Source organism: Cicer arietinum, chromosome 4, assembly GCF_000331145.2.
Source record: "Cicer arietinum cultivar CDC Frontier isolate Library 1 chromosome 4, Cicar.CDCFrontier_v2.0, whole genome shotgun sequence".
Taxonomy (NCBI): domain Eukaryota; kingdom Viridiplantae; phylum Streptophyta; class Magnoliopsida; order Fabales; family Fabaceae; genus Cicer; species Cicer arietinum.
In genome coordinates, this window is record NC_021163.2 from 6996240 (window position 1) to 7009055 (window position 12816).

Sequence of the window (12816 nt, forward strand, 5' to 3'; positions counted from 1 at the left end):
CAAACGCAACAATAAAAACCCAAAGTATAAACAAGAGTTAATTGCATATCTGGTTTTTCCTTGTGTCGTTGTCTCTGCTCTTAGAATATATTCTAAAGAGAAGAGACAATGGATTCTAAATTCAATAAAAGCCTTCTAGTAATCCTATCCCTCTTTTCTCTTCTTTTATCTTCCAATGCCGTCCCTTCAACCCGCCTTTTTGACTTCATTTCCTCAAGTGCCTATGCCCCAGCACCAAGTCCTGTTAATGACTTCATTTCCACAAGTATTTCGGCCGAAACACCAAACTCTGGTGGCGACCTGCTAGAAACTTTCACTTCTCAAGCAGTCAAGAAAACACCAGAGACAAAGTTTGGTGGTGCCAACTTGCTAGGCACCTTCAACCCTTTGTCAGCTGAAGCTGCCAAACAAGTCGATCCTGAGATCGTTAAACTATGCATTGACGGAGAGAATCCAGCTCTTTGTGCCGAAACCATTTCAAAATTATTGGATGGTCCTTTTGACCCTCTCAAGGCACTTGAGATTGAGGTTGGTGCCACCCACGACCAAGCCAAGGCTGTCGAAAGTACCATTACCAAGTTGCTTAAGGATCCTAGCACTGATAAAAAAGCCATTGATGCCCTTGACATATGCAAATCACAATATGGTAATATGTTGGATGCAATCAAGGAATCAGTGAAGTTACTTGAGGAACAAAATGTTGTGGATGCTTATTACAAGTTCAATGCTGTTATATCATACCGATCTGCATGTGAGGATGCTTTTGTGGAGTCTCCTGGTGTTGAAATGCCATTTTCTCAAGATTCACAAGCTCTATTTGATTTGGGTGGTAATTGTTTGGGCATCATGAACGCCTTAGTTAATAACATCAAACTTTAAATTTATTTAGTGCATGAAATACATGGGAGAAGGAGGTGGTGACTAGTAAGGTTGTACTCTTTTCATATGGTTATACATTCATGGTTTTATATACTATAAAATCAACCACATATTATTTGATATCAAATATACATGTCTATTGTGAATCCAATGTCAAGGATCTTAAATAGGGCAGAGTATATATGTTTTGTAAAAATGGGTAACATATTCCCATTAGATACTAGTGTAACGTGTAAGTTGCACGTTTGTATTAAATCAATATCAACATAATCATTTGTCGAAAAAGTGTGGCTGTGTGTTTGAATTATTTTTTCCTCTTAAAACGCTCGCTTTCAATCCAATTGTCATGCAAAGTTGTGTTTTTTTTGTTTGACGCGAGCAAAGTTGTTGATCGTAACTATATTTGTCCACATCAGATGCTGGAAAATGATAAATAAAGCAGACAAGTGCTGGTTATGCAGAATCAGACATTGTTGTAATTGTAAAAGTTTTAAACTAATCTTTCCTGCTAAGTTATGTATTCCTTGGAAATATTATAGATTACTTTTTCAAAATCAATTTACCAATAAAGCTCAATTAAGGAATGAGTAACTATTAAATCGAAATGGGTGGATAGTGGATTATGAGGGATGACAGGCTTTTGATTGTGGAGACATGGGACAGAGGAGAAAAAGAGAAATTGTCCAACTGTCTATGTTTTGTGGAGAGAGCCCACATCGGTTTGTGTAGAATGAATGTATCCTGTGTGTTATAAAACGATAGAGCTTCACATTTGATAAATCAAGGAACCATGTGATAAACACAAAGTGAACTATTCTTGAGACATTTGCTCAACGACCTTTCGTTGTTCTAGTCCCTTTCCTCCACGACCATTGCTTGCATGTGTTGTACAGAGAAAAGAAAGAATTCGAGAAAGGAAAATGAGATAGAGCGAGATTAAGGTAGTTGACACCACAAAATGTGGGTATGATGTTAACTACATGCGATTTATAGGTGCCATGTTGCCTTTGACTATAGTCTTCCATGTGTTGATTCACACCATCGTGGTTAAAGCGTGACCTTCATATATAGAATTGTGGTTATTGGATAACTGCTCTTAGTAATATGCACAACCTTTATTAATGTATAGTCCTTCAACTTTGACTTCCATGTTTTTGATGGAGGGCAATTAATCAATGGATCCTATTAAGTAATCTAGCTCATAGTTATTAAAATATACCTTTTGGTAATCGATATGTGCATTAATTGTCTCATGAGAATTTGCATAGTCATACAAAGTTTGATCTAAATTCACGTGTGACAATTAATGCATAGCAACTAGTTTAACTCCTAGATAAATTAATGGAAATGTGATTCATACATTCATGGCTAATGCAAAGTTGTATGTTTAATGTTACTGATATTACTTAAGGCTGACTTTGAGTCATTATGATGTGACGTTGTTTGTTGTCTTGTTTAAGTGTGGTGTTCACAGAGGCAACAAGCTCGTTATGTCGGTGTCATATTTTAAGTAAATGGTTTATATAAACTATCGTCAAATTCAACACTATCTCAGATTTACATATACTTGTCAACACGTGGTTGAATTAGTTACGTCAAAGATCACATATAGTCAATATGAGTGAACGCCGACAAATATTTTTTTTGAAGATGAATCGAATTAAAAAATATGGATCTTCTATTATTCTTGACCATTGGTCATATGTGGAATAACTAATTTGGTTGTTATGATTAAAGTTTTGGTTTGATTTTCTTTCAATGATTTTTTGAAATTTGTATTGGCGTGTTTTTTTTTAATTAGTTTTTATATTAAAATATAAATGAGGAATGTTCCGACTCTTGATAAATTTGTTTGTACTATTTTTATTTGCATTTGAATGAAACTTATTTATCTGTAAAAAAAAAAAGGTGACTTTGATTAGACATACATTTGAGTATCACCTTCCAACATAATTTGTGGTTAATATAAAACTACATGTTTAATACTAATAAATACTATTATTATTAAGATACACTTTGATTCACACATGTCATTTGACTGTGCATTCAATTATTCACTCAATTCATTTAATATCGCGTGTCATTACCAAGTGCAATTTAGTTTCATTCATGCATTCACGCATTTGATGGAGAACATTCAAGTTTGATGCTGAAATGCATATGCAGATTCTGCTTAGGGTTTGTTGCATTGAGATTTAATAGGATTTAGATATTATAGATATAGCTATATTATAGATGTGTGTCTTTTTTCTTTTAAAAGGTTTACAAGTTTATCCCATATTTTTTAAAACGCTTATAAAATTGTCATTTGTATTATTTTTCTTTCGTTTAGCTTTTTTATAAGTATCCTTTAGAAATTAATGTTGATGAAAGATAAAAAATATGAGGGAAAAGATGATGAAGATGTTGAATATTGATGTAATAGTTAAATTTGATTTTTTATTTTATTAAAAAACAAAGTTGAATTGTAGTTTTAGTTCATTTATTTGTACTGATTCTCGAAAAATTAATTTCTCTATTTTAAAAGTCGACAATTTTAATCTATACGATTTTTAAATTAAAAACTAACGATATGACATGCTTTTAAATAACGTTTGATATGATATAGTGGTGTAAAATGATTAACATCAATAAAATCAATATAAAACACTATAAGAATTTAATTTTCAACTTAATAATTTTTATATTTATAATTTAATTAATAACATATGAATAATTAATGCTTTTAGATGATTTTATATCATAAAATTATATCTCACGTTATTTAAAATACGTTAAATCATTATTTTTTAATTCAAAAATTTAAAATAATTTAAAATTATCAATTTCTAAAATAGATAATCAACGTCATGAATTTATAAAAATAAAAAAATTATACTTAAACCTAAAAAAATTATTAATGATAATGTACACATAGTTGATTAATAAATTTATAAAAATTCATTAACCACAATCATAAAAAGTAATTTCTCGTGAGTACCAAATAGTTAAAACAAAAAAAGAAAATGTAAAATTTATTCGAGTTTAATTAATATGTTAATTGCTATTGTAAATTTTACATTGTGAGCACCATTAATAAGTATTTAATTTGGAATAGCCGTATAGTTTCGCATTTCCAAAGATATTCCGAAATCAAATTTGTTGCTTTGTATTAGTTCCCTGTCAACAACTTTCGCATTAACACTCCATTCTCATCTTCATCTTCTTCTTCTTCAGTCACACACCAATTAACAATGTCTCATACTTGTTTTCTCACTCCCTCTTCCTCTCTTACATTCAACTCCCCCTCTCCTTCTTCTTCTCACTCTCACATTCTTTCTCTCTCCTCCAACTCTTTTCTCTCCGGGTATCTATCTTTTTCTTTCTTTCATCAATTTCTATTATTCTGAACATTGAATTTCTCCTAAACTTCATATTTTTATTTAATATCTGCAACTTCGAGGCTTTTCAATTTATTGGTGTTGGATTTTGCTTTACCTGTTTCTTTATTTTAGGTTACTGGATTAATAGAAAGTTGCCCTTATTTTTATTTAATTTTTTGCTACTGGGGTGTTAGGGTGAGACGTGAAACTGAAAGATTTTGCAAGTCATTTTTGGGTTGTAGAGAGTAATACAAATGTCATGATAAATTTGAAGTGGGTTACTCTTAAGACAAATGAATAATCTAGGTTTTCTTTGAAGGCTCTTTAAATTTTTACTAGTTGAAGCTTTAATTGTTATTTTCCATCTTTTATATGGAGTAAACTAGAATATTCTGTTATTTTCCATATTTGTTTCTTGCAAGGGGATAAAACCCTGCTGTTATTTGCAGGAAATTGAGAAAATCTGTGGAAATTCGAAAGACTTCTAAAAAAGCTACTGTGAAAGCTGTGTATGGTGATGAATTTTGGGCACCTCAGAGGAGTTTGCGTCGGGGTATTTGGTCCATGAGGTAGATTTTTGCTTGTTAATTTGTTTAAGGATAAAATTTATGTGCAGTGTGATAATTTGTGACAATTGTACTCTACTTTTGTGAGAGAAACGGTAAGAAAAGTGTCTAGGGCATTGCACTCAAGTTTTACCCTTTGTTAATCTTTTAGCTATTGACTTGAATTAAGTGTTCTTGAAGGGAGGATTTGCAAGTACCATCTTCCCCTTATTTCCCTGCCTACGCACAAGGACAAGGGCCACCTCCAATGGTGCAGGAGCGTTTCCAGAGTGTTATAAGTCAGCTTTTCCAATATGTAGGCATTTTTTACTCATGCAGTTGCTTAACTTTGAGTATTTAGTTTCTGTTTAGTCCTTCGAGTAATAATTAATCTGTTTTGGTATTTAGAGAATAATCCGTTGTGGTGGAGCAGTTGACGATGATATGGCAAATATTATAGTTTCTCAGCTTCTTTATCTTGACGCTGTTGATCCAAACAAGGTTTGTCCTTAATTATTAGTTGTTCAAAACTCATGTTTATTTTTCTTATACTTTTATCTATAAAAAGCAGTCCTTTGCATTTTTAGAGATGTCGTGAAACACATATTTTGGTATTTCAACATTTTGATATGGCTATGATCTTGAGTTCATCTTTTGATCCTATAAACTATGTTATATCTCCATTTTTGTTGTTCAAGCACCTAGTCACCTTCCAATTTTCTGATTTCGTTGAACAGGATATTATCATGTACGTAAATTCTCCAGGAGGATCGGTTACAGCTGGTAATAAATTATTATCTGTAACTATCTTGCATTTATTTTATTACAATCTATACATAGGCTCACAGAAATATCATTTTATTCAAAAAGTTATACACTTTGTTTTTTGTTCTTAGGTATGGCAATATTTGATACAATGAGGCATATCAGACCTGATGTGTCCACTGTTTGTGTTGGATTGGCGGCTAGGTAATTTTTCTTTCTTCCTCTGGGTAATATTATCTATTCACTGACAAGTTACAGTTCATCATCAATAGAGGCTAAAAGTGTTATCCTAACTTGATCTTGATGTATTCATGCAAAACGTATTCTGTTAGGAACCCAAAATTAAGAGAAATAGGAATATGATATTTATGATAGAGGACTAAGTAAACGATTACAAGAGTTTCCTCCTATAACCCCAGAGCAAAGCTCCTTCAGAGGATGAATACTCTCTACCCAACTTGAGATATTCTTGTCATGACACTATCCCTTTATATACACTCTCCTCTTCTGTGTGTATTTTCTCTCCCTCACACTAATTTGCCAACTCAACACTCTCTTCTTCATTTGGGCCTTTCTCTTCCTATCTATCATATTCATTTTTTATTTTTCTAAATTCTAGGAGAATTTAGGATGATTAATTATTAATTATCTTAAGAGTCTCCCTTCCGCACATTATGACATCTTTTTTAAAATGAATATTTATTTTTTACTTGTGTTTATTTATTTAGTGTGATTGTTTGGTCAACCTCATACCCCTTTTGTCATTTTGTAAGTTTCCTATCACTAGTGGACTATGAAGCCCAAACATAGATAGGGATATGAGACAAGACATTGACACAAACACACCGAAATGAGCAATGTATAAAATATAGGACACCTGTATTAGTTGAGACTTGAGATCACGAGAGAAGTTCATCTCGACCAACCATGTATGGTTGGTTATATGATTAGAATAGGACTAGGCAATTAAGAGGCAATAATGTAATATAACAGTGTATTAAAACAGTAATAAAACTCTGGCTATAGAGAAATACAAGTAGGAAATATAGATGGATGGAGATACACTCCTCGAAGAATTGGAAAATGCCTAACTACAGAGAACCTTCTTGTTGAGATAGGAGAATCCTACACCGAGTCCTACAATTCCCACTTCACGTGTTTGCTGCCTCATGCATTTGGTTATCCTCCCCTCTATGCTCATTTCCACATCCTTCCTCTCCATGATATCCATTCCCTCCTTTGCCAATCCCATGCAGCTGTAAGTAAGTTACTACCTTTTTCTCCACTACCTAGGTCCTCCTTTTATAAACCTTCACTATGGGCCTATCAGATTATATATCTTCTTGCGTCATCATGCTATGCACTGCCTAAATATATGCATGTGTGAGGGCAACGGGGAAGGAAAAGTATTCCAAATGAAATGTTACTTTTACAGACCTTAAACATTTTTGAAGTTTTAAGCATTTTTATAAGAGTGTTCTGATCTTCAAGTGCTAAACCATAACTAAGGGTCCGATTGATATGCATATAAGAAACCTGATTGTAATAGAATAAAACTAGATAATATTCTAATATTATGCAGTATTTGATATGACATCATACAAGGTAACACAGGCTATGAGAGGTCCACCATTTGCAGTAAAAAACCCAGTGCAATATATTTCAGTTATATGTCATACATTTGTGGTTTTATGTTCTGGAAACTATTACGTCAGTGTATTAGTGCTTACACAATTTCGGTTCTCCTCTTTTTTGCTAAGTATAATAAAACCCCCCATGCAAGTCTAGTTAACATCCCCATCATGTCCAACCAAGCACTGGTCCCTAACTCCAAAAGCATCCATCAAATATTGGACCCAAATTAACTGATGGACTGAGTTTGTTCAATTTTAAGAGTAAGTGAACTATGACCGGAAAAAGAAAATTAGAGAAACCAAAATAGCACATAAACTAAATTAGAGGGATTGGATGGAAGTGCAATTAAATTTAGGTTTGAGACTAAAGTTGCATATTTGACATGCGACTTAAGAATGTGCATGGAGTAGTTCTAACTTCTAAGAACTGGTAATGTTCATTAATATGGATAATTTCACATTGAAAACTGATTGATAGCTGGTTGTATGCCTGTAATTTTTTATATTTTAATTTGTTGTTGAAATTTTATTCCCATTCTCGTACTTATATATTGACCTGTTCGTGAGCAGTATGGGAGCTTTTCTGCTTAGCGCTGGGACCAAAGGTAATAATTCCTTTAACTTGAAATGGTTGTATTTATTTATTTTTCTATTTTTTTTTGGTGGATGTCATTTCCACTTTTACAAATAAGGAAAATGCCTCTTTGTAACTTTATATCCCCCTCCGTCATTTCTGAAGGAAAAAGATTCAGCTTGCCAAATTCAAGGATAATGATTCATCAACCGCTCGGTGGTTTTCAAGGAGGGCAATCTGACATAGATATTCAGGTATAGGCTCTGTTTGCTTCCTCTATTTTTATGGCACAAACTGACAAACCTCATGTTTATTTCGATACTGTCATATATCTTTATCATAGAAAATTAAAGGCTTAGGTTATCACTGGTAGCACTCAGTCTAATGAGTTATCCTTAAACCAAGATAATACTAAATTCCCTACAATATTGTTCCCATACTCCTATATTCCTATCATTCATTTCTTACACCTATGCAATAAGTGGTATGATACATGTATTTGCCAAGGAACACATCACATGATGGGTAGCTTGTTTAATTAACTTGTTGCGTAAGTGACATATCTTCATAATTATGATGATTCATAATCCTCAGGCAAATGAAATGCTGCATCACAAGGCAAACCTGAATGGATATCTCTCCTATCAAACTGGCCAAAGTCTAGAGAAAATTAACCAGGATACAGACCGTGATTATTTTATGAGTGCAAAAGAAGCCAAAGAATATGGACTCATTGATGGTGTCATTATGAATCCTCTCAAAGCACTTCAGCCTTTGGCAGCTGCAGAAGAGGGTAAAGATAGGGCTATTGTTTGAACTTGGGACTGTAGTACTCTTATTTCCTTGGTATAATTTTTTTTTAGTCCAGCTAAATTTTTCACAGATGTTGATATCAATATAACGGTGTACCAAGAAATGAGGCAAAAATGATACTTAGTAGTGTTAGTAATGTATTGCCTCAGTTTATACTGCTTAAAGTTTCCTTAACGGATCCTGGATTTGCTTTTTTACTTAAAGCATTTATTCTATTGTATTACATGTGTTATCTCCTTTAGAATTGTGCTTGAAGAGATTTAATTTCTTATTTTCTTAGATAGTTGGGCTTGAAGATTCTGCCATGCATTTATTTGGTAAATTTTAACGACATTTACTTCTGAGTCGACCCTTTGACACTTCATAGACCACTCAAAAAAAATATAGATGAAACTATATAATATCTTACATAAAAGTATATAATAAAATAATAGATTTTAGTAAATTTACTTTTTTTAAGGAATTTAATTTGCATGTACATTACGTAATCACATTTATCATTTAAATATTTGAGTATGTATTTTAGAGAAATAATATTATGACATAAATGGTGATATGTAATTGATGTATATAGAAGTTAAAACTGTTTTTGGAAAAGAAAATTGAACTCTTTTTTTAAGTAGAATAGATTTACATTACACATTATTCTTTTTTTAATATCAAAACTATATTGTTTAACACAATTTGATTAATTCCACATTACAACGACTTTTACCTCTGCTACTTCCTCGCCACCAAAGTCATTACAAGTCTAAGGTTAATCATTGGTAGAAGAAATACATAATTGGACATAACATTTGAACACATTTTTTAGCACGTCATCAAATATAGAGCCCTCAACAATCTTTTTTCTGAAAAATAAACTTTTTTTCCGATTCTTTTCTCATTTTCTGATAAAAATATTTTAATGAAAATATTAGATCTATGAATCCCCACATTTAAATGCACAAAAAATAATAAAATATGATCCAAAACTTTAAAAATTATCTGAACTTAATATTAGAGAAGTAATAAAAAATTATTTATAAAAAAACTTTAGACTTTAGTAGGATTTAATTGAGCACAAACCAAACACTTTAATTTAAGACTCTGATCATAAGATTTCAAACACTTTAATTTAAGAGTGTGCTCATAAAATTTCCTCTTATTGGTAGTTAAGATTTAAGAGTTACCTACTACTACTACTGAGAGTCACTCACCATCGTCAACTATCATCCGTTACAATTGCATCAATCCACGAAACATTAGGTAAGAAGAATATCATTCATTTAGGGGTTAGATTATAAATCCACGTCTGGGTTAGATTATTTGCCACTACACGGATTTAACGTTGACAAGCATTTTAGGCAGAGTAAGATGAAATTGCATGTTTCTTGCCTACATACTTGGCCCCACATCACTCTACACTACATCTATAACTTTCTTTTTTTATTTCCATAACCTCTTCAAATATTTTTTTAAGACACATTTGTTAGTGATAACAAAGTTTAAACCAATATCATCATTATTTTAAAATTCGAAACTGACTTAAATATATCTTGTCGTTTTTTTTATAAGAAAATTTAGATGAGTTGATTTTTAATTTTCAAGATTCATTAAAGTCATAGTAGATTTTAGAGTTTAAAAAAATACTGAATATATCACTTATTTTTTAGGTTTTTATGTTGACCGTAGAAGTTCAACCATTAATTTCTTACTTGTTGAATCAACTTTTATTTAGAAAATTAGAGTTCAACTAAAATTATGAGTAGTATATAAAAAATATTAATTTGTTAAGTAAGAGATTAGTATTTCACTTATATTAGAGTAAATAAAAAAAGCACAACAATATGTAATTATTAAGTAAAAAAAAAGAATGTAATTATCTTTACGCCAGTTGAAATATATTGCACTATTTCATTTAAAAAAAAAAATCCTCCAATTTCTTGTACCGAACGGCCTAAAATGTAAGTGTAGATCCCTACTTCCAACTAAACATCTAAATAAATACTATTCTGAATCCAAGTAGAGTTAGCTACTTTAACCGAGATTGTATCTAATTTAAGCCAAAAGAAGATGCCAGAATTTAATTCATAATTATGTTTGGTAACTTAACTTACAGTTCAATACGACAACAGAGCCATCTTTTTCAATATATAGAAATCAAGATAGCGATACCACAGTTAAGACAAATATTTAAAATTTGTTGTATAGTATTATATTAAAATGGATACATATTGTCAAGCTAAAAGGTGCATTTTCTGCTCCCAAAGTGTATTCAATAAAAAAAAAAAAAAAAAACATCGGAATGTATATGACATAATAAGATTATAAACATACAAATTACTCATGAATTTATTTTTCATGTAATCTTAGGTAAATTTTTATACCATCAATACATAACAACCAATTATTTATACAAATTTTAAAATAATTATGATTAAAGTTAAACTAATTATTTATGTAAATTTTAAAATAATTATAATTAAAGCTAAAAATAGTTGATAATATGACGGAGTAATAGTTATATAAAATTAACCGACAATATAAAAGTTCTTTACATTTAAACTCTTACTCTATTAATAAATTATTATAATATTTTTTATAACTACAAAATATTCACCTCTATTTAATTATAATTAATCTCTGTCAAAAACCTATTAGACACACAAGATAAATTCTCTCCTCCAACTGAATTTTCTTCATACACAAAAATCAGACATCGAACCACCAATCACTCGTTTAAGGTGTTTGATTCTTCTACCATTTAGATCAACCACATGCGCTAAAATTAAACTTATAAATTTATAATTATACCTATTAAAATCAATAACTATTTAGTGAAAAAAAACATGAAAACACCAAAATTCTTTTGTACAATAGAGAGAACGAGGTTTGAACTCATTTATAGCAAACAAATCCCAATCAATCATCATTAAATTAATCCTAACAACTTCTTTAAAAAAATTTAAATAAAAAATAGAGTACAAAAATATTATACGGTAGAATTAATGATTTTTTTAAATATTTATTATATATTAATACAAAGCAATGCTTCTTTCAACTCAACTTGAGTAAGAAAAATGATTTTTTTTTAATAAATCAAAATATTATTAAAAAAAATTATTCTAAACACAAGAGGTGTTTAGAATAAAGAAGATACACAAATTACAAAATCACATTGTTAATAAGTGGAAACTAAAACAAAACTCCAACAAATCTAAAAACAATCAATTGTAACAAGGTGTCTAACCACATTAAACACATATGCACCTCAAAGGTTGGTTAAACTATTAATGGTATCCATAATAAAAACCGTTGATATGTGCCTTTATCCATCCCTATGATGAAACTTTAATATTTTCAATGATGAGATTTACATTAAGTCTATTTTGTCGAAAAATAGTCTCATTTATTGATTTCCAAATTAATTAGCATGAGAGACTGCAATGTTTGGAAACACACTAGATAGACCTAATTAGTCCAAAATACCATGCTGCACAAGTCCAAATCGAGGATAGTCAAAAAATAAATAACGAATCGATTCAAACTTACCACACCCTACTACACATTGTTCTGCTTCATGTAAAATAATTCATCAATGGAACAAGTGATCTTTTTGTAGGCCACCTGTTCTGAAACAACTTCCATGCAAAAAGAGAAACATTCAGTGGAATGAATAGATGTCAAGCTAACCCGCAAAAAGATGGTGACACCAGACCATTGTAACACCCCAAAATTTTCATATATATTATATATGTATCTTTTTAGTAATTGCTATTATTAAATTAATAATTATTCTATGTGTAAATAAATTAAATTAAATTTTATCACACTCTATTCTACCTAAATAATTATAATCTTCATTTTTATTTAATTGTTTTGACGTGACAATTACATGGGGACTATTTATGATGTCATTATTTCATAAATGGACATTTTTTTTATTTGATTAGTTTCGTTAATCATGAAATTGATGTGTTAGATATGTTTGTTTTATTTTGTTATGTGTGAGTGGTATTCTTGTCTTGCTTGATTTATTTTAGTTGATAAAATATTAGTTGAACTATTTAATTAAATTAGAATTTATATAAGTTATATTGTTTGTTAGTTTTATTTGTGACCAGATAAGTATTCATTTTAAGAGATATTATAGAGTTAGTGAAACCAACCTTTATGTATAAGTGTTTTGAAAATATTTTTGGTCCATCCTATAAAAAAAAATTAGTGACTTGACTCATTCTTTTACTCTCATTTATGACAAT

General features: G+C 30.6%; 2 protein-coding genes across 2 annotated transcripts; both read left to right on the top strand.

The window, feature by feature from the left end:
• Nucleotides 1–28: 28 nt before the first annotated feature.
• LOC101501163 (uncharacterized) lies at nucleotides 29–1164 on the top strand. Its single transcript, XM_004495841.4, has one exon. The coding sequence runs from the start codon at nucleotides 109–111 to the stop codon at nucleotides 877–879; it is 771 nt and encodes a 256-aa protein (XP_004495898.1). The 5' UTR covers nucleotides 29–108; the 3' UTR covers nucleotides 880–1164.
• Nucleotides 1165–3982: 2818 nt separating this feature from the next.
• On the top strand, nucleotides 3983–8795 carry LOC101501477 (ATP-dependent Clp protease proteolytic subunit 5, chloroplastic-like). Its single transcript, XM_004495842.4, has 9 exons — nucleotides 3983–4225; nucleotides 4691–4810; nucleotides 4988–5102; nucleotides 5195–5287; nucleotides 5524–5569; nucleotides 5683–5755; nucleotides 7756–7790; nucleotides 7925–8013; nucleotides 8354–8795. The coding sequence occupies exons 1-9, from the start codon at nucleotides 4113–4115 to the stop codon at nucleotides 8573–8575; spliced, it is 906 nt and encodes a 301-aa protein (XP_004495899.1). The 5' UTR covers nucleotides 3983–4112; the 3' UTR covers nucleotides 8576–8795.
• Nucleotides 8796–12816: the final 4021 nt, after the last annotated feature.